Source organism: Coregonus lavaretus, assembly GCF_964263955.1.
Source record: "Coregonus lavaretus genome assembly, chromosome: 38".
Classification (NCBI taxonomy): domain Eukaryota; kingdom Metazoa; phylum Chordata; class Actinopteri; order Salmoniformes; family Salmonidae; genus Coregonus; species Coregonus lavaretus.
Window position 1 is genome coordinate 8,020,860 of NC_140025.1, and position 23,135 is coordinate 8,043,994.

Genomic DNA, 23,135 nt, shown 5'->3' on the forward strand with positions numbered 1-23,135 from the left:
CTCCTCCTCCTCTCCCTCTCTTCTCTCTCCCCTTCTCCTCCTCCTCTCCCTCTCTTCCCTCCTCCTCCTCCTCTCCCTCTCTTCTCTCTCCCCTTCTCCTCCTCATCCTCCCTCTCTTCTCTCTCCCCTTCTCCTCCTCCTCTCCCTCTCTTCTCTCTCCCCTTCTCCTCTACCTCTCTTCTCTCTCCCCTTCTCCTCCTCCTCCTCTCCCTCTCTTCTCTCTCCCCTTCTCCTCCTCCTCTCCCTCTCTTCCCTCCTCCTCCTCCTCTCCCTCTCTTCTCTCTCCCCTTCTCCTCCTCATCCTCCCTCTCTTCTCTCTCCCCTTCTCCTCTTCCTCTCCCTCTCCCCTTCAGGAGGGAATGGCCCCCCCACAGCTCCCCCTTCCAGTAGTGCTTCCAGTCTTCCATCTGGCAGCCCCTACGCCCTGCCCCCTGAGCCCACGATATCCCAGAACCCCCTGTCCATCATGATGTCACGCATGTCCAAGTTCGCCATGCCCACTTCCACGCCCCTCTACCACGACGCCATCAAGACAGTGGCGAGCTCGGACGACGACTCGCCACCCGCCCGCTCTCCGAACCTGCCGCCCATGAACAACATGTCTGGTAAGAGCTCTGACATGCAGTTATATTTTGCACACACACAGCTTTACCTGAGAGGTAGCAGTTTAGACCAGGCCATTTTCCATTAAAACACATTACAAATCATAAATACTTATACATTTGCAATTGTCTTCTACCCACACCCCTGGAGCCTAAAACTTTCACTATACCAAGGCATAAGTGTATGCCAACCATTTTATTTGTTTTTGTTCTTTGTTTTATGGTTTGAATGTAGTGATCTCACCCTGCCTGTCTCTCTGCTGCCTCCTATAGGTATGGGAATGAACCACCACCCAGGCCACAACCGCATGATGGCTCCCACGTCACAAGGCCCCATGCCCGCTCTTAGCCCCATGGGCATGAACACTATGGGCTCCCAGCCGCTCTCCCACGGCATGCCTAACCAGATGCCCTCGCCCAACCCCATGGGGGGACCCCACCAGGGGCCCATGGGGCCGGGCATGATGGGGCCCCACGGCATGATGATGCCCGGCGGGCAGGACCCAGGGATGGGCAACCCTCAGATGATACCTCAGGGCCGAATGGGCTTCCCCCACCGAGGCCAGGGATTCCCCCCCGGTCACTCCCCTCCTCACCAGGTCCCCTTCCCCCACAACAGCCCTGGGCCCCAGGGTGGTTTCCCCCACGGCATGGGCTTCCAGGTGGAGGGGGGCCCCATGGGCAGAATGGGCAACATGGGCCCCGGCAGGGATCCGGGCGGCATGTGTAAACCCAACACCCCAGGAGGAGGACAGGACTTCAACATGTTCAACAATGATAACGACCTCCACGAGGTCATGAGAACGGGAGCCACCGGAATGCCGGAGTTTGACCTCTCCCGGATTATCCCATCGGAAAAGCCCAGCCAGACTCTGTCCTACTTCCCCCGCGGTGGCGACGGCCCGGGGGGGAAGCCACCTCACCCCTCCGGCCCCCAGGGCTTCCCTCCCCAGATGCAGGGGATGATGGTGGAGGGGAACCCCAGGATGGGGATGCCCATGCAGGGGATGGGGGGTCCGCCGGGCCCCGGCCACATGGGGGGGCCCCAAGACATGCCAATGGGGAACCCTGGCCACAATCCCATGCGGCAGCCACACCCGGGCCACCCCGGCTTCATGCCCCAGGGCATGATGGGACCCCAGCACCGGATGCTGTCGCCGGGGCAGCAGCCGGGCATGATGGGAGGACCTGGGCCGGGGATGATGCAGGTTAAAGAGAGGGGGGGCCCCATGTACAATCACCCGGGCCCTGTGGGCTCGCCCAACATGATGATGTCACTCCACGGCATGGGTGGCCCCCAGCAGACTATGATGATGCCGCCTCAGATGAGGCCTCGCGGCATGGCAGGGGACATGGGCATGGGCTTCAACCCTGGTCCCGGAAACCCCGGGAACCTCATGTTCTGAGCTGCTACAGCCATGTATAAACTAAAGACCTGACTCGAAACCCACATGAGTCTAGAACCTGGAGTCTTGAACCTGAAGTCTAGAACCTGCGCAGACAAAGGAATACAAATGAGACTTGTGCTCTCTTAGGCAGTTGTTGTGTCGACTGGGGACGCATACATTCACACTGGCACATACTCACACACACATCACACACATCCCGAGACACTTTTGGGCTGATTTAGCAGTCTGCCGGGTGTGGTGGTGCAACTGCAGCGTGTTCCATGGAGGGGAAGGCAGATGTACACCATTTCAGAGGGGACTGACCTTTCTCTGTTGTTTGGGAAAACGTAGAATGTACGGGACGAGTCTAAGCTCCAGGGTTCTACGGACGGATAGGAAATGGGCCTCTTCATAAAAACTAAAAGGATGACCCGGGACCAGAGGTCCGTAGCTGTACTGTTGTTATAAGAACAGCCAAACAACTCAATGTAAAGAACAATAAAGGATTCAAAACACAACGAACTGAATGAAAAGACAAGCAGGTAACAGGTTTTTTTGTGTGTCTCGAGTTGCACCATTTTTGGCTGTATGTTTACAGCTCATCTCATCACTACCCTCCAGAGATTCAATGCTCTTTGTATTTGTGTACTGTATTTGTGTTGTTAAAGGGATTTTACTAGTGACTTCTAGTTTGTTTTCCCATCTTCATTTGTAAAGGGGGGGGGGGGGTAGCCAAACGTCGCTGCAACTCCCACTCCGAAATGCTGTTTACCATGTAGAGGGGGTGAAAGTATTTTAAAAACTGCGTTTTCCTTTGTTACTCTGTATAATATGCCAAACGATGACCTCATACAGATAATAGTATTATTAAAAAAGCACAAACATGATTTAACTGTAAAGAAAGTGTTTTCTTTTCTCTTTTTTATTGTAAAAAAAAAACACTCTGTAGGAGGGGTGATTCTCGGGCATATGCAGTGAGGTGCTGATGAGGCCTGGTTTAGATTTGGATATGCGGTTGTGGGTAGGGGGGTGAGGGTGATGTCTGTCACACCTCAAACCCCTCTCTGCCCTGACGGACAGACGGACACGGCAGCAAGCAAAACCTCTGATCTCACCCTTCCAGGCTAGGAGTACATAGAGGAGAGTAAAGAAGAAGCAGCCCTAACCATGTCTGGATTACTTGGAGGGGTGGTGACCATGGAATTTTGCAGAAAAATTGTTTACAAAAATGCCACACAAAAAACTTAACAGAAAAAGAGGTAATAGGTTGTCTCTGTGTCCCTGCCTCTCCTGTGTTAACGCATTGTCATGTTGTGACTCCATTGAATTTGGTACAGGGCTGTGGTGTTGGAAGACAAATAAAATATATTGTTTGGTATACAGGTGGGCTGTGTTGTGTTTCGGTTTCAAAGGGCTTTTTCCTCAGACACAGGGACACTGAATCCCAGCAAGGCTCTAGTGTAGTAGCTAGCTAGCCCCCATGACTCATCTAAGGTATCCATTCTTTAAAATGTACAACTTTTGGAATGTCTGTGTGGTTGTGTTTGTGGGAACTTATCATTAATAATTTACTAGGTGTCTCACATTCATATGTTTTGGTCATATAGCCTGTTGGTGCCCTTCACATCACAGTGTTTTAACAAACCTACATTTTAGAATAGTGAAGTCTGAAATATTCAATACATAACATCAATTTCCTCCAGAACTTTTAATGGTAAAGAATGGTGTCAGGAATAAGTTGTTCCTGCATATTCATTCAACAGTGTAGTTTGAAGTACAAATATTGGATCAGTGCCAGTGCTAACCAAATCTGTCCCTATGTCTGTGATGTGTCGTATAATATTTTCCCCTAGCACACCAGAATTCCCTTGACACAAGTTAAGCACACCTTTGGAGGAGTAATCTACATATGACTAATGTTATTTTCCATCAAAACAATATGGAAAAATCCTTTGTGTCAGTTGCAAAGGATCTCACACTGTATAGGGCAATATGGCCACCTAGTGGAGAAACACTGGTCAGTGGCGCTTACATCCCATTTTTACAGAGTCCTAATGTGGTACTCTACTCCAGTGGTTCTCAAACTTCTTGGGTTACTCTACCACCAATCACATTTTATTCTGCCCGGAGTACTTCAGAAGTACCCCCTCGTGCATTTCACCAGTAAGCCTATGGTCTTATGAGACTCTTCAAGTACTCACTGTGGATAGGCCAAGTACCCCCAGGGGTGCCTGGTTGAGAACTACTGCTCTACTTACTAGAGCCTAGTGCATTGTTAAACTTTTTTGTTGTTATTGAAGATCGGAACTGGCAGCAACATCCGACAGAATGGTGTTGGCCAATAGCACATGGGTTGAAATTATTTTACTCCTGTGTAGTGCTGAAATAATGCTTCAAGTGTATCAGGCCAAAATGATAACTATATAAGATCAGGGCCCGTATTCCTTAAAGCATCTCAGAGTAGGAGTACTGAGCTAGGATCAGCCCCCCCCCCCCCCCTCTTATTCATTGATTTAAAAGGCTAAACTGATCCTAGATCAGCACTCCTACTCTGAAACACTGAATTCAAGCAAAGGTATTGACTATCTATTTCCAATGAATGTCCATACTTTCCAATTGTATGTAAATTAACCGCCAGGGAATTCTCTTTGGCTCCCATCCAGGCCATGCCCTGCGAAATGCTGGGAATCATTCCCCAGCCTATTATCAAAAAGTTTGTAAACGCTGGGAATCATTTCCCAAGGTTTCCTCTGGCTCCGAATGTCCACCAAGACACTATAATTACCCAGCATTCCAGAGAGCAGCCTGGTCCGTTAGCCTGGCCAAGGGGGCTTCGCCCTCAGGGCTAATTTTAGAGAGGGTAAGTTTGTCCTGCAGCTGTGAAGCCTGCCTTTCCTGCCTCTGGTTTATACGCACAGATTAAATATGGCTATAACGAGGGGTTCTAAAAGATCAGGACGAATGGAAACTGATACGGAAAATCAACAAATTATTGACCCTGTTGCTCGATAAGAAGCCAGTTTAAAAAAACGTCAAACCCAATATAAATGAGGTGTGTTCATAGGTTAGAAAATATGTCAAATACAGTGCATGACACATATGGGAAGTATATATTGAGTTTGTGCTCGTTTTACATTTTGTCATAATTAGTGTGAAGAGTTTGTGGTCTTTACAGTACACACAGTCAATATACAATGTAGTGCAGATAGAACAGTGAACATATTGTCATCAGTGTGAAAAATAGAATCGCTCTACTTAAAATATTAGTAGTTAAATATATCGTTTGTAAATTCCTATCATATGTGTCACGGGTAAATGTGTTTTTAACAGCAGACTATATAAATATAATTTTACATACAAAATAAACAAAACATTTTAAAGACACAGATTTTCACATTGCTTTTTGCTAAAGTGCTAAGTTTACAAATATGTGATTGCAATGACACCACCCCAATACAATATAATTTACGTTAAACAAAGATGCATTGAAAATTAGCTAGACATTTTTTTTCTTAATTCTCATTTAGATTTAGTTTAGCATTTAAAAAAGTAAATCTGATAGACTTTGTAAAACACTACACAAAAAGATTCAGTAAATCAGTGCAAAACTATTTCAGTTTTCGACCACATACTTTGCCAACTAAAAATGCTAGGTCCTATTTTATTTATACAGTACCAGTCAAAAGTCTGGACACAACTACTCATTCAAGGGTTCTTCTTTATTTTTACTATTTTCTACATTATAGAATAATAGTGAAGACATAACTATGAAATAACACATATGGAATCATGTAGTAACCAAAAAAGTGTTAAACAAATCAAAATATATTTTATATTTGAGATTCTTCAAAGTAGCCACCCTTTGCCCTGATGACAGCTTTGTACACTCTTGGCATTCTCTCAACCAGCTTCATGAGGTAGTCACCTGGAATGCATTTCAATTAACAGGTGTGCCTTCTTAAAAGTGGGGGGGGGGGGGGTGTACAGAAGATAGCCCTATTTGGTAAAAGACCAAGTCCATATTATGGCAAGAACAGCTCAAATAAGCAAAGAGAAATGACAGTCCAGCATTACTTTAAGACAAGACTTAAAGAACTTTGAAAGTTTCTTCAAGTGCAGTCGCAAAAACCATCAAGCGCTATGATTAAACTGGCTTTCATGAGGACCGCAACAGGAATGGAAGACCCAGAGTTACCTCTGCTGCAGAGGAATAGTTCATTAGAGTTACCAGCCTCAGAAATTGCAGCCCAAATAAATGCTTCACAGAGTTCAAGTCACAGACACATCTCAACATTAACTGTTCAGAGGGGACTGTGAATCAGGCCTTCATGGTCGAATTGCTGCAAAGAAACCACTACTAAAGGACACCAATAAGAAGAAGAGACCTGCTTGGGCCAAGAAACATGAGCAATTGACATTAGACCGGTGGATAATTTGTCCTTTGGTCTGGAGTCCAAATGGGAGATTTTTTGTTCCAACCGCCGTGGCTTTGTGAGACGCAGTGTGGGTGAACGGATGATCTTCGCATGTGTATTTCCCACTGTAAAGCATGGAGGAGGTGTCACGCCCTGGCTCTGGGGACTCTTTAATGTTGAGCCAGGGTGTGTAGTGTCTGTGTTGTGTTTTCTATGTTCTTGTTCTAGTTCATGTGTTTCTATGTTGGCCGGGGTGGTTCCCAATCAGAGGCAGCTGTGGCTTGTTGTCTCTGATTGGGTACCATACTTAGGCAGCCTCTTTTGCACTTGTCATTTGTGGGATCTTGTTCCGTTTAAGGTTTGTTTTGGTGTTTAACCTTGGACTTCACGTATCGTTTTGGTTTGTTGTTTTGTTCGTGTGTACTAGTAAATAAAGAATGTACGCATATCACGCTGCGCCTTGGTCCGTTGTGTATGACGATCGTGACAGGAGGAGATGTGGGGGTGCTTTGCTGGTGACACTGTCTGTGATTTATTTAGAATTCAAGGCACACTTAATCAGCATGGCTACCACAGCATTCTGCAACGATACGCCATCCCATCTGGTTTGGGCTTAGTGGGACTATCATTTGTTTTTCAACAGGACAATGACCCAACACACCTCCAGGCTGTGTAAGGGCTATTTTACCAAGAAGGAGAGTGATGGAGTGCTGCATCAGAACACCTAGCCTCCACAACCCCCCGACCTCAACCCAATTGAGATGGTTTGGGATGAGTTGGACGGCAGAGTGAAGGAAAAGCAGCCAACAAGTGCTCAGCATATGTGGGAACTCCTTCAAGACTGTTGAAAAAGCATTCCAGGTGAAGCTGGTTGAGAGAATGCCAAGAGTGTGCAAAGCTGTCTTCAAGGTAAAGGTTGGCTATTTGAAGAATATCAAATATCAAATATATTTTGATTTGTTTAACACTTTTTTTGTTACTACATTATTTCATATGTGTTATTTCATAGTTTTGATGTCTTCACTATTATTCTACAATGTAGAAAATAGTAAAAATAAAGAAAAACCCTTGAATGAGTAGGTGTGTCCAAACTTTTGACTGGTACTGTATATCAGTCCTTCTGTTTGATAATCCTGGAAGGGAATGACTTTCCCAAAATTAAGATAATTCCCCTCTGGTTTACTTTCCTCAGTCTGCTAACTCACGACCTGACAGTGATAAACTAAAACTGTCTTTCCTTGGCAATAGACAGACACTAGTTTGGCAAGATCACGTTCAAGGTCTGGGCCCGGGTTTCCCGATAGCGATGGAATTTAGACTTACGAATGTTTTAACCATGGAGCTTTCCTACAACGGCCGAAGATGTAACATGCGTTTCCCAAAACACCACGCAGAGAGAACGGTTGCTAAGTGCGTCGTTGGAGCATTGTGTCAATCAATACTGATAGGATCGAAAGAAAGGGAGCGCTGCTCTCGGATCAGCTTTCTCCATTCAAATCGTTCCTCAACATTATAATTACTTCACAATACTGACAACGGATCAGCTCCTAGAGAGATATTCTCACCTATGGCTGCAAATATCTAGGAGGCTTATTATAAATAATGCTTACCCAATGAAAATGCACTAAATCACCGATATATTTACTTTATAAGGACTGAATGCTAGGTTAAGGCTACCAAGCTTGCTAGGACAGAACAGATCAGATCAATTAGCACTGAGGTGTCAAAGCCCTTGAGCCCAACAATGGCAGGAGAGTTTCACAGCCTCCCCCACCCAAATGCAGAGGCCTTTGAAACCCCCTCCATCTGTGCAGAGGTCATTACAATACAGTACCCCCTGGATTCATCTCTATTTTGAACTGATATGCAGCCAGGACACTTCAATTGTAAATTACCTCAATAAGAAACAATATTGTTGATTTGATCACATAAGAAGATATCCTCCTCGCAATCTCCAAAATACAACAGCCACAGGACAACTTTGTTCGGACGTCGCAAAGGACCATTCGCCGAAACTGAAGAGATGTAGCTAGCCAACAACCTCCTTTTCCACGCGGAAAAAAACGGTGGACAGAGACTTGCTAACTACGTTAGCTAGCTAGCTGGAATTTTCTACAAGGACTCTGCCTCCCCAAAAAAGCTTCTCCCAAGTGGGTGTGACACCTACTGCCGTTGCCTGCTGCACTGCTGCTTGGATTCCACCTGGCGATCTGTCTGCCCTGGCCTGTCTCCCCCTGTCTGGTACAGGTACCCCCGCCACACTACCCCCTCTCTCCCGAGCTTTCGCTCGCCTCCAGCACACACGCACTGTTGGTGTGAGTGACTCTGAACTTACAATGGCTAGCCCCAAGTCGTTATATTTTTTTCTTGTGCTTTATGCAATTTGCCTCATGACTCCTGCATGCTTTGTTAACTTTGAACTTGCTTGTTTACCCAACCATGGGACAGACTATGTTTGTTCCCACACTCGGGACTCTGACTCTCTATTGGTTACACAGACTCTATTCTATTCAGAATCCTATTCTAACAACCTCTCGCCAGCTTTGTATTCACGTTACATGATGAAATTGCTGTACAATAGGATCTTGTTGCCATCTAATGCACATTCAAATGTCATAAATCAACACTGCAGAGCTCTCCCTGTCCTCTGCCGTGCCCTGACTGTATTACTGCTGATGATATCTGGAAATGTGCACGTACACCCTGGCCCATCTACTGTTGCTAGCCCCAATTCTGATTGTAAGCATTAAACTTTCAAATAGCTCTTTGTTGACTGCTGCTGGGTGTTATCGTCCACCATCAGCACAGGCCTGTGCCCTAAATGCCCTAAGCTCTCTCCTGGCACCTTACAATAAATCTGTCCTGCTAGGTGACCTAAACTGGGACACGCTTATACCACTTGACCAAGTCCTAAAGCAATGGGACTCCCTAAATCTTTCTCAGATTATTACCAATCCGACAAGGTATGACTCCAAACACCCAGAAAAGGCTACGCTCCTTGATGTTTTCCTCACAAATAATCCTGATAGGTATCAGTCTGGTGTTTTCTGTAATGACCTTAGTGATCACTGTGTTCATAATGGCTGCTCAGTGAAATGACCTGTCCTGATTTGTCATAGACACTTGCTAAAAAACTTTAATGAGCAAGCCTTCCTTCATGACCTAGCCTCTGTAAATTGGTATAGAATCAGCTTGATCCCCTCTGTCGAAGACGCTTGGACCTTCTTTTTTGATATTTTCAGTGGTGTTGTTAACAAACGCCACCATAAAGAAAATGAGAATTAAAAACAGGTTCATCCCCTGGTTCGACCGTGATCTGACAGTTACTCCACCTCAAGAATTCCATTTGGCGAAAGGCTCGGCACACGCATACTCATGCTGACTGGCTCTCGTTCAGGCAAATGAGAAATAAGTGCACTCAGGCTATCCGGAAGGCCTTTTGCCTTTTGGTAGGCCGTCATTGTAAATAAGAATTGAATTTGTTCTTAACTGACTTGCCTAGTTAAATAAAAAATAAAATATAAAGCAGTCACAGAGATGGATAAACCATGTGATTCTATGTTTAGCGTAGATCTTCTGTGTATAAATTGACGCGGGAGGGCAAAAAAAGCATAGAACGACGCTGTTAGCTGTTCTAGGAGTGGTCTGAGGCAGGCGTTAGATTACAAGCCTTTTTTCACGTGCAACGTTAATAATGATGGTTTTGGGAAACAGGTCGGAGATTTAACGATGCTCCTACGAAGGTTCTAACTATGAACTTAGCCTTAAGATGCTTTTGTGAAACCGGGCCCAGGTCAGTCAGGGTATCTGGACTATGCACTATGAACTATGTTCTCCCCTCACCCTGGGAAGCTTGTGATGTCTGCTTTCAGCAATGAGGGTTCCACATCAACAAAGCCATGATCAGCATAGGTTGTCATTTGTCTGTCTCTCTTTAACCATGCATAGTACTAAATCTGAAGCATAAGGCATTGTTACCCTAATTCCATGGGTTATCCTTGTAGGTCCTATTGGATCTCTGGTGGGAGGTGATGACATCATCACGATTCGCATGGTGTGTCTGGGTATTTGTATTGTATGTCAATGAAAGTCTGCATGCCTCTGTAAATGTAGTGTATGTGTTCGTGTGTGCGTTCGTGCATGCGTGAGAGAGAGCAAGCCTACACACGCATAGCATTCGTCTAAGTGTGTGTTTGTGGGTCACTGACAGACAGCCGTCCTTCACATATCTCTCTCTCTCTGAGTGACAGACTGGCTGTCATCTGTTCCACTTAGCAGCCAGTCAGTGTCACAGAGCTGATAGTGTGGCAGTGACCCACTCATTCTCAGGTCTGGCACAAGGCCCCCCTGTCTCTCAGTGAGAGACTCCGAGACAGCAGTCAGAGTCAATGTCTCTGTCCCGAATGTCACCTTATTCCCCTACATAGTGCACTACTTTTGACCAAAGCTAAATGGCCCTGGTTAAAAGTAGTGCACTATATAGGCATTAGGGTGCCATTTAGGATGCAACCAGACAGATGTCTCAGACAGTCACATTAGTGGATTAGTCCTGGGGGCTAAAAATGAAGGCACTAACCCCTCTACAGCTGTGTTGTGCCCGTGGATCCATTTCTCAAAACCATGACTGAGACCCATACTAATGATATCTAAGTGCCAATGTGTATGTCAATTGTTCCTCAAGCATCCGTATTTCAGGACTTTTGATTAGCTTGAATATTCAGTTTCACGACTTTGGACACTTTGTGACTTCGTTGACTTGTGCCATGCAGTGTTCAAATTAGTCCCCCACAACAGATGAGCCATAGTCATCCCAGTCTTGTGTGTGTGTGTGTGTTTGAAACGATCCAGGGACAGTGTGTGTGTTGGGAATTGGGGCTATACAGCCAAGTCATCGGGTCGCACACGGCTACTGGAGCCGCTGGTCTTGCTCAGACGCCTCTTTTCCTTCAGGAAGCCATTTTGGAAGCCATTATGGAGCAGCGAAGGGGGCGGGTTGCAGGCGTTGGGCATGTCGGCGTGCCCCTCATAGGTCATGTGCAGGAAGTCTTCCGTCCCCAGGTCGTCGTGGACAACACGGTGGCGCTCGGTGGCCATGTTGACCGAGTTCTGCTGGTGGGCCAGCCGGTTGTTGAAGGGGGGGCAGCTAGGATGGGGGTGGGAGTGCATGGGGTGGGTGTGAGGGGAAGAGCTCACACACTGGCTGAAGTCTGGGGGCGGGGTGCAGGGCATGGACGGACGGGGTGGGCTGTCAGGTTCAGCGGCGATGACCGTTGCACTTGAGGGCGTGCGTCCTTGTAGTAGCTGTTGCTGCTGTTGTTGTTGCTGTTGTCGTTTACTCCTCAGAAACCTCTGACACTGCTTAAAGGCCAGGTGGTAGAGCTCTACAGCGCTGAGAAACAGTGACACGCCCGACACGGCCAGCATGAACACGATGAACACATTCTTCTCCGTGGGCCGCGAGACATAACAGTTAACCGGGTGGGGACAGGGCCGGCTGTGGCACACGTACAGGGCATTGAGGAAGACCCCGTAGAGGAGGTACTGCACCACGATGAAGACCACCTCCATTAGCGTCCGGATCAGGATGCTCAACACGTAAGTCCGCAGCAGCGCCCCGCGCAGACTCACCCTCCCCATGCCGCTGCCCTCCTTCCCGCACTCTCCCCCCTTCTCTCCCCCGTGCTCCAGATAATGCTTCTCCTCTACGCCGTCCTCTCCTCCTTCCTCCCTGTCACCTCCCCCCTGGTCCTCCTGCTCCTTGCGCCGGCGTTTCTCCTCCATGCGCACCGTGTGCATGGCGTGGCCCATGTAGATGAGCGACGGCGTGGACACGAAGACAATCTGCAGCACCCAGTAGCGGATGTGGGCGATGGGGAAGGCGGTGTCGTAACAAACGTTCTCACAGCCGGGCTGCTCCGTGTCGCAGGTGAAGTCCTCCTGCTCGTCGCCCCATGAAGACTCGGCGGCCGTGCCCAAGACCAGAATACGGAAGATGAAGAGGATGGTGAGCCATACCTTGCCCACAGACGTCGAGTGTTCCTGCACCTCTTCCAAGAAGTTGCCCAGGAGACTCCAGTCGGCCATCACCCGTCACACGCCACACCTCTGGAACGGCCTGGGAGAGAGTAGAGCAGACAGGGAACAGTCAGTCACCATCTATGACTACCATCTAGCCTGGTCCCAGATCTGTTTGCGTTGTCTTTCCAACTCTGATGGTCACTGGTATGCCATTGACCATAGGAGTTGGCAAGACATTACAAACAGATCTGGGACCAGGCTAACTACGATCTACTGCACTTATAAATCAATGAATTACATTTCTTCATTGAATGAAAGTGCTGTTGTTGTTCTGTGGGATATTTTATTTGTGTTTCTTTTTTCAGGACTTTTGATTATTCGGTTTTATGGCTTGTCACACTTTGTGACTTAATTCACTTGTGCCATGCAGTGTTGACTTGTGTTTATATTTTACTGGTTTCCAAGTATCTCTTCATTACACCAAAGTATTATGTGCTATGCTGAGCTGTACTGTACTGAGTGATGCTGTGCTTTACGGTTCTATGCTGTTTTGTACCAGGCGTGTTTGGGGCTGTGGACTGGGTATATTAATAGACTTTTTTCCCTGTGTGACCATAGTGAGCTCAGTAAACTGGCCTGGTTTGGGCCAAGTATGTTCCCACAGCCCTGCCTGCCTGGCCCAGCAATCTGGGAAATCGGATGTCAGTTTTAAGGAAGTCTAAAGTCAACAAAAACACAGAAACAAACATGTCACAGGGCTTATCTTTGCATTACTTAGCCTGGGAAAGAGTGAGACATACTGATTTATATTTCCTTTGGCCAGAGATTGGTGGTGCATATTTCTTGACATTGAAAACAAACTAAGTCCATAAGGAGGTGGTGACTGGTAAGATGTGAGAAATCAATAAAGAGCTAAGAACTAATAAATCAATGCACTTTGTTTCTGTTGATGGAAATTAATACGTCTCAGAACTGAGTGAAGAAATTCCCACAAAAGCATTTTCCAATAACAGATGTCATATGGTCATATGACAATATAAATAACTTGATATTATTCATCATGTTTATTTTAGTATAGGAAAGTCTTCTTCTTCTTCTTGGTAGTTGTCTAGGTCTAACTTACAGACACCTGAGCTTTACCATTTCATCACACCATGAACTCTACTATCAGCTCTTCTCTCTGCGCATATATATCTGCACTCGAACTAGCAGCATTACCTGTCACGATACAAAAGCCTTGGCCCTTGCAGAGCAAGGGAAACAGCTACTTATATGTTTTAGAGTGATGTCACTGATTGTACACTACTAGCGCACACAGCTCACTAGCTGGCGATTCCACATCGGCTCCATGAGCACAGACAGTACAGTAGTGTGTTCTCCAGACTCCCCCCACTCACACTCATACAAAGGATAAGCAAAGCAGTGTCTATTGAACAATGTTTCATAATACTTAGTTTCATACAGTAGGCACACAGTGAAAACCTTTATTAAACTAAATAGCATATGTAAAAAGACAGCTTTACAAACTTGATGTTTGACAAACTATTCAGTACGATAATTACCATTGTACAGACTAAGTGGTTCAAATTAAGGTTGCGTTCACTGCTAAGAAGTCCTTTTCAGTCTTACCAGCAGAGACAATAAACCCTCCTTGGACTAAAATCCATCTGGCACTGAAGGTTGTATTTTTCTTCAGACTGTATAGATCCTCAGTCTTTCTCTCTACTGTTACTTTGTAGCATTTCCCTTCTCTTTCTCCCTCACTTCTCCTGAAGGGCAGGACCAGTGGAAAGTATGGAGCTGCAGGATCAGTGATCAGTGAGGGTGTTCGTTAGACAGTGTGTGTGTGTGTAAGTGCATGAGTGTGTGTTCACATGTGTGTGTGTGTGTGTGTGTGTCTGAGTAAGAGGGAAAGTGGGCCAATAGGGTTTCCCTTCTTTATCTATAGCAGACCAGTAGATTGTGTGGTGAGGACGCTTTACAGTGACCACATGACAGTGACCTCAGCAAGTTATGGGAACTACGTCTGAGTGGAAAGTGTTTTTTTTAAAGACATAATATAAATAATACTTCTTTCTAGTAAGAAGAATGGGTTTTTACTGCTGATGCACATCTATTTAGTCAATCGGTTTGAGAACAGTCATTTAGACGGACTCACTTCCCATAGAAACTCACCTCCCTTTACATTTCTGTCTGAGGGGTCTTGGTCGCCATCCTGTCTCCCCCCAGACAGTCGAGGAAGCAATGTCAAACAATATGATTTCCTACTGCCAAGGCACTTAAAAGGAAATCGCCCGTACTCAAGAAATCAAGTCTCAAAAAAGCTCATCTCTGCGCTTTGAGAAAAAACACCAACCCTTCAATCGTTTTTTTCTCACACCAAGCAGGCCAAGCAGTCCTGCTGTCAGTGTTTAAAGGCAAAACATAAATAAAAATGACCCGCAGACCAGCTCATAAATCATAATGGGTTCCCTCAGTGCTTGTTGGCACTTTGCAGGCCTCGTCTTACTTAGATCAGCACCAGGATAATGTACCTGACTGGGGTCTTGGCAGCTGGGGGTACATTAGGGAGGAAGAAGGTGCTCCCACTGCTCCTTCTGTTGTTTACCTCAGGAAGGAGAACAATGGCGCTCGCTTTACGGTGCTTGGTGCTTGTCTGGAGTCCATAGAAATAGAAAAACTAGAATGGATGAAGCCCCTCAGACCACTGCAATTTCACACTCATGGCTACACAGAACATTGACTTAAATGGGAATGTCCCTTATGGTAATTATATTTCTGTGCTGGTGACACAGAGGGCAGCTGTTGAATGAAGAGAGAAGGGGGAAATATCTTGAAAACACTCTGGGATACCTGATAGGAGAGGACAGGGTGGTTCTTTCTGTTCTGTGATATAAGGAAAGAACAGCACACAATCCTTTATTCTACTTTTTGTCTTGTGTCTGTGTTAACCAAATAATGATAGTCCCAAAGCTCCTTGACTCCCTTATGATTCTTGTTCTCACTCTTATGCTCCTTATTGGTATACCCGGGTTGTCTAGTTCTACACAATGTGGCTTGATTGTTGTACAATCCACACCAAACACTATTTCCACATTCCTGGGGGTCATGGCATGGTATGGTCCTTCTAGGTCAGTCACAGCAAAATAGATTAATTTGACTCACTCTTTCCTAGCAGACTTGACTCTTAGCCCCCGGACTAATTTGAAATAGGGGAGACAGTCCACTGGGGCCTTTGCCTTCCCACACTGCTCATAAATAAGTTATTATTACCATACCCTATCTTCATACAGACCAGTTGGTCACATCTTAAAACTATTCCCATCAGGGATAGTTCACATTTGAAAGTCGAAAAATAAGACACAACTTCAAAAAGGTGAACTATCTCTCCAGCAGGGTTTACTAAAGTCTGGTACCTGAATGATAGCTTTCCGTAGAGGTACTGTAATGGTAGAGTAAACCAGCCATGACTTGGTTATGTTATGTCTTGGTAGACACACACACCATTTACTCCCAGTTATATACCTGGGAGCTACAGACTAAAGGGTTTGGACGTTTGGACCTTTTGTTGCTGTCATCTTTAGCCTATCATTGTAGTCTATTCGCAATTCCACACTTTACTTTACTTTTTGTCTGACCAATGAGTTTATTGGACTCCTCCTGAATCGTTCAGTCCCTTTTACTTGGTTACTTTTAAGAGACCGCTTAAGACCATTTTTCAATTTCACTGAGCATAGCCCTATATCTTTAAACAATTTGTAGAAATAGCATTGACTGAATAATTGCCACTAATCATTCAAAGCTGAATTATTTATCAAGCTACTTATTTAAGTGTCTAAAGTCAACTGCTTCTACAAAAGGTTAATGAGAAATGTATATATAGTGTGTGTAAAGGCATCAGCACCATAAGGTCCCGTGTAGCTCAGTTGGTAGAGCATGGCGTTTGCAACGCCAGGGTTGTGAGTTTGATTCCCACGGGGGGCCAGTATGAAAATTTATGCACTCACTGACTGTAAGTCGCTCTGGATAAGAGCGTCTGCTAAAAAAGGACTAAAAAAAATCTAACTATGGCTGTCTCAGAGTTAGTCTGACATCATTTCCTTTAAGCTCCAACACCATTATTTAATGTCACTCGAAGCTCATTGAATACTGTTGGCCACATTTTGCCTCAAGGTCACAGGACAATGTATTATCAAGGGATTCCATCAGGATAAGGGTCCACCCATCATTAATAACAATAGTCCAAGCTCTGAGAAAGTATGACTTCCCTATTTTGACTTTCTTCTGCTCTCTATATTGTTTGGCTCGCTGCTCTTTTCCTTCCTATGTCATGTTTGTTTTATTTTCGGCTCGATTTCACGGCACTTATCTTGCATGTGCTCTCTGGTTTATCATCCTATCTGCTCGGTGCTGCCACCCTGATCACCAGCAGCACAAACAAAAAGTCCAAAAGACAAGGAGGGTTTTGTCTTTGGAGGCAACGCCAGAGCAGTTAACTATACATTGCTTTTATATGTTTTTGCTACAATCTCCTTGGGCTATAAAAGAGTCAACTTTAGATCTCAAATTCATCTGACAGGTCTGATATTATTTCAGTACTAACATAACAATTTCTTACTCCTTCAACACCACAGCAGATGCTATAGATCTATGCTGGCTTAGAAACTGCTATATGCATTGTCCAGGGTATGCATACACACATGCATCCACACACGTGTTAACGCACAAGTGGTGTAAAATACTTTAAAGTACTACTTAAGTAGTTTATTTTGGTGTCTGTACTTTACTATTTATATTTTTGACAACTTTTACTTTTACTTCACTACATTCCTAAAGAAAAGAATGTACTTTTTACTCCATACAGTTTCCGTGACACTCAAAAGTACTCGTTACATTTGGAATTCTTAGCAGGACAGGAAAATGGTCCAATTCACACACTTATCAAGAGAACATCCCTGGTCGTCCCTACTGCCTCTGATCTAGTGGACTCACTAAACACAAACGCTTCATTTGTAAATTATGTCTAAGTGTTGGAGTGTGCCGCTGGCTATCCGTAAATTACAAAAACAAGAAAATGGTGCCCTCTGGTTTGCTTAATATAAGGAATTTTAAATGATTTTTACTTTTACTTTTACTTTTGATACATAAGTATATTTGAGCAATTACATTTACTTTTGATACTTAACTATATTTAAAAAACAATACTTTTAGACTTTTACTCAAGTAGTATTTTACTGGGTGACTTTCACTTTTACTTGAGTCATTTTCTATCAAGGTATCTTTACTTTTACTCAAGTATGACAATAGGGTACTTTTTCCACCACTGACACACACACACACACACACACACACACACACACACACACACACACACACAGTTACTCTACCTGAGAGGCAGCTGCTTAGACCAGGCTGGTGCCTTTTCTGTTAAAAATGAGAATGCAGAAAGGTCCCTGAGAGGGTGAAATCCAGAGGTCTTGGTCTCTCTTTCTAGGCTGTGTGTCTCTGTTCAGACAGAAGACTGCTTGTCTTGTCTTGTCTTGTCTTGACACAGAAGGTTGTGTCTCTCAGGGTAAAGCAGCAAACGTAGTCTCTTTCAGTGTCCTGGCTAAAGGTGACTGGGTTTGTCCCCCAATGTCGAGTCACTCCTCTAGAGTCCAAACAGAAAGCTGTTTATCTCTCTCCTCTGGGGCAGAAAATGTAGTCTCTCTCACCAGTTGGCTTATGTGCTGAGGGAACAAATCCACTCTCTGTCAATGATCAGAGGAAGAAAACAGAATCTTTAAACTTTAAGAAAACTGAAATGTTTTCCTCAACTATAATTACTATTTCCCTCTCGTTCCCTTTTTTTCATTCCTTGGCAGAGATCAGGGTCGAGGGACTGGTGATGCAGACTTCCAGGACGGACGGACAGACGGACGGAGTGGATGAGAGCACAGACCTCAGGCTGATGAGCAGGGGCAGCTGTCTGTAATGTAGGAGACTGCCAGACGGACCACGGACAGAAATGCAGCCTTAAGCATGGGGGCAGTGGAAGAAATACCAGGCATCACTTGTGGCCTGTCCTCCAACCTTACGCAGTACCCTGCAGCCCTCCAACAGCCTCCTCCCTTCCTCCTCTCCTCCTCCGCCTTCCTCTCTCTCTCTCAGCCCACAATGCCCGTTGTTTGCCTGCCTGGTACTCTATTCTAAAGAGAGGAATATCTCAGGTCAGGAGGGGAAGTCAGATTGTATTAGAACACAATGGCAATTCTACATTGGCCGCTAACTCCTATTTTGTCTCTGCTCCCTCTAAACCATACATGTAGACCCACACACACGCACACACGCACGCACACACACACACACACACAAACATACATACACACAGACTGAGAGAAAGAGAGGGGCACATGCAATCTATTTTCAAGTAAACAAATTACAACTTGATTTTCCATGACTTCCAGGGATTTACTGATTGTTTTTCAAGGCATGTTTGCAATACCATTACAGCCTTATGACTATAAGCAAGTACACTCTTAGAAAAAAGGGTTCCAAAAGGATAACCCTTTTTGGTTCGAGGTAGAACCCTTTTTGATTCCATGTAGAACCCTCTGTGGAAAGGGTTTTACATGGAACCCAAAAGGGTTCTTCAAAGGGTTCTCCTATGGGGACAGCCAAAGAACCCTTTTAGGTTCTAGATAGCACCTTTTTTTCTAAGAGTGTACAGTGCTAACTATAGAAATGGCCTGTAAGCTGTTGAATGTTAACACCAAGACAACATTGAAAACACATGATCATACAAGCCTTATAATTCTGTACTTACATGTACACCAGTGAAACCATTGACGGCCGTGGTCTCCCCTTCACTCTTAGAAAAATAGGTGTTATCTAGAACCTAAAAGGGTTATTTGGCTGTCCCATAGGAGAACCCTTTGGAGAACCCCTTTTGGTTCCTTGTAGAACCCTTTTGGGTTCCAGGTAGAACCCTTTTCACAAAAAAGCTGAAGATCCCTTTTGGAACCCTTTTTTCTAAGAGTGTACCGTGATATTTTAAACAATCTGAATGTAGGCTGCATTCTGGCATTGATATGGACAGCTGCAGTATTCCAACCGTTCAAATTAAACTGATCGCCTACAGCTTTGGCGTGATTCGACAACAATTATTCCTTCTACAAAAACAAATGTGCCTTTCACAAAGGACCATGGAGAATTTTCAGGCAAGCACATGGTTGGTCTAAAAGCATCAACTGTCATGTCAGTCATTGTAGACCAATCAGCATGGCCAGAGGAGCTCAATCGTAACCACACAGAGAGAGTGCTTGTCTCCTGTGGGTGCTAGGCCTTTATTTACGCCTTCTTCTCCAACCTCAAATCAGAAAGAACAGCTTTGTGATGTTCAGACTTGTGACAAAACATCTGTCCGAGAGGGCACACATTTAGCCGGTTTTCTTGGTATCATTAGTATTCCTGCTAGGTGATTGTTTAGTCTGGAGCTAGGTCCTGGCACTAGTGTCCACACAAATCTGGGGGGAAGTTACACTACTTTACATTTTCAATAACAAAATTGTTGTTTTCCTGCTTAAATGTTGACAAGCATGTTAAAGGGAAAGTACATTCCAAAATCAAAGTTGGTCAGATAAGTATCTGTCCCAGGCCATCTGTGGAATGGAATAGATAAGCGGCATATCATTTCCAGATTTTAGTATGTGCTTATCATTTTCCTTTTATTTGGAATTGAAAGCATATACATGTAGCTGTATCTACACATTCGATGGCATACGACATTGATTCATCTCTACATTAGAACACGTTTAAGGTCTGAAAACAACTTACAAGGTTAGATTTTTGGAGTGAACTGCCCCTTTAATCTGCATGAATAGGCCTGTATCAGGAAGCTGTTTACAGTTTCTCAATCTTTGCTCTTTACGGTTTCTCAATCTTTGCTCTTTACGGTTTCTCAATCTTCTCATGTCCTAGTTCGGTTGGCCACTCAACCCGCTTTGGGTTAGACCAATCACAGACCTGTTAAGGAGCATGAGATAATGCAGTAACCTGTGCCAGCAATAGGGGGCTTTTGACCTGTGAGACAACCTGTAGGGGGCTCCAGTTGAAGCAAACGGGAAAAATCGAGGTTCCTCCTTCTGATGAAGTCGGTTGGCGGCCAAAACGTGATGTTTTTAACCCCAGAATGCTTTAGGTGATAATCATTAGGTTTAGGTGATAATCCTTTCGCTCTCTCTCTTTCCCTGTTTCTCTCTCTCCCTCCCTCCCTTTCCCCCTCTCTTTAGGGGGATGGGGTTTGTAACTGTAAGTGGAAAGTGTGACCAGGCCTCTAGCGCTTGTCATCAGCACCTATCTGACTCCTGACACCTCTCATATCGCTTCTCTATATTGCTGGTCATGAGAACGTAGATAAAATGCCTTCCCTTTATTTAGCCCTTTCTCACGCCAACCAGCATAGGAGAGAGCAATGCCTGGCCAACCGCCTGCCTTAAATGAGCCTGTCAGGGAGAGCCTTGCTTATGTCCTGATAAAGGGTGAAAGGGGATAGAGAGGACACCCTAATGTGGTGAGGATGGGTACACTGACTAGATTCAGCAACCTAATGTAACCCTTCAGAATACTTAAGTACATATTTCATTTAGGGGTGGGTCCAGACCTGGGTTCAAATAGTATTTGTTTTCCACCCCAATTCATTAGCTGCACTTGATAGAGCTTGCCTAGTGCAATGGGACCAATAAAGTGTGCCAAAAGTGCAAACCTGGCACCTCCAAGCTCAATCAAACAATCAAAGTACCTGAAATGGGGCTGGTCTGGATGGGATATGATGATTTATGATGAAAACGAGTTAATATGCAGGTTTACACAACAGATGAAGCCAAAAGACGGAATGTATAGAAAATGAGAGGAGTTGTCCAACTGTTGCTAATCTTCGTCATTGTCAAATTCCAACTCAATCTCTTAAAGGGATAGTTCAACCAAATTACAAAATGACATTGGTTTACTGTGGCACAAATCCAATGACAGTCTCTATCCCCAATATAAGCATTTTTCATGTTTCATGTCCAAATCTTACCAAAGTGTCTAAAATTGACGCGGAGGATCCGCATAAAAATTTTAAGCACATTTTCTGATTGAGCTGACATATGCAGCGTTTACCGTGAATGCAGTCTCCGTGAACGCGGGAACATTGCCTTAAAATTTCAATCGAGCAATAACGTGGATCTTCCGCTATACTTCTGCGATACGGATTAAATTCAGCCCTAAATTTATGATTTGGACATGAAATGAGAAAATAATGTACTAGTCAAATACCATGAATACCATTATGTGTTGCCATAAAAGCGTATGCTAAGTGGAATATATTATTATTATTATTATATGTCAAATCTTCACAATTTGTTAATATGTGACATGCATATTTGATGTTGTCTCATTCATAAGTGACATATTAGGTGGAAATTGTGTTGCAGCATACATTTCTGGCACTATTAGATTTAATCTAGTCTTAGTCCTTTTGGCTAAAATATAATTAAGTCTTAGTCACATTTTTGTCATTTGAATAATGATTTAGTCTAGTTATTGTCAAAATGACAAAAACAATGGGCCATTTTAGTCAACTAAATGCCCTTTCATTTTAGTCACATTTTAGTCACATCACATTTGTATTGCCTCATTAACCTATAGTAAACATACATCACTGACTTCCATGTGCACCATTCATAGCCTTGTCCTACCAACATATCTTTCTGCATAACAACCTATTCTCTTCCCAACAGCAGAAATATGACAAACATATAGAATATAAGAATGTTCTGGCCATATAAATTCCTAATTCAGCCTACATACAGTAGATATTGCACATTACATACAAAACAGACACACACAAGCGCAGAGAGAGAGAGAGAGGGTAGCACAATCACCAGATGGTGCCGCAAAGTATTGGCAAAGTAATATGGGTTGCACCTCCATCACTCGGTCGCGTCACTGCCATTGTTATCAACGTTCCACAGATGCTGCAGCCACATTGGTATCCAAAAGTAAAACGGGAGCTAATGACTGTTTCACCCAGTGATGTAGTCAAGTCACTAAACCTCAAGTCTGAATCGAGTCCCAAGTCCCCTGTGCTCAATTCTGATTCCAAGTCTGAGTCATCAATGGTCGAGTCACGAGTCGAGTCACAAGTCTCTATGACTAAAGTCAGAGTCCCAGTGCTCGAGTCCTGGTCCAAGTGCTCAAGTCTGAGTCACTAGGTTCACATTAACTCAGCGTTTCCTAAACTCGGTCCTCGGGACCCCAAGGGGTGCACATTTTGGTTTTTCAAATGATTCAAATGATTCAAATGATCGAAGCTTGATGATTAGTTGATTATTTGAATCAGCTGTGTAGTGCTAAGGCAAAAAAAAAATAAACGTGCACCCCTTGGGTCCCTAGGACCAAGTTTGGGAAACACTACATTAACTCAAAATGAAGATATAGTGTAGTGGCAAGAGGAATTTAGTCAATCAATTGTTTGCTTTTCCTTTCTTTCTGTGCCACCAAATATTTGCATATAGGCTACTGGTAATGTTACCAAGGCCACGTTCAGTTGAAAATGTTCTTGAACATTGCAGATAGAAATGCCATGACTAGAGCCAACCTTATTCCTTATTCAACATGTCAGGCATTTTTGTTCTACATAGCATTGTTCTATATTTCAAACAGGCAAAACGTCAATATCGAGACAAAGT

General features: G+C 44.5%; 2 protein-coding genes across 4 annotated transcripts in view; one reads left to right on the forward strand and one right to left on the reverse strand.

Moving 5' to 3' along the window:
* Positions 1-3,370, forward strand: part of LOC311112585 (B-cell CLL/lymphoma 9 protein-like) — a 34,421-nt gene extending 31,051 nt beyond the window's left edge. For all 3 annotated transcript variants that reach the window (XM_084155724.1, XM_084155725.1, XM_084155726.1), the window contains 2 exons: positions 354-605; positions 876-3,370. In XM_084155724.1, coding sequence (XP_084011850.1) covers positions 354-605; positions 876-2,008 — 1,385 coding nt within the window. In that variant the 3' untranslated portion in view covers positions 2,009-3,370. The remainder of the gene's footprint in view (positions 1-353; positions 606-875) is intronic.
* Positions 3,371-11,280: 7,910 nt separating this feature from the next.
* Positions 11,281-14,125, reverse strand: LOC311112004 (gap junction alpha-5 protein-like; the record flags this gene model as incomplete). Its single annotated transcript, XM_084154965.1, has 2 exons — positions 14,053-14,125; positions 11,281-12,520 (listed from the first exon to the last, which is right to left on the reverse strand). The coding sequence occupies exon 2, from the start codon at positions 12,487-12,489 to the stop codon at positions 11,281-11,283; it is 1,209 nt and encodes a 402-aa protein (XP_084011091.1). The 5' UTR covers positions 12,490-12,520; positions 14,053-14,125.
* Positions 14,126-23,135: the final 9,010 nt, after the last annotated feature.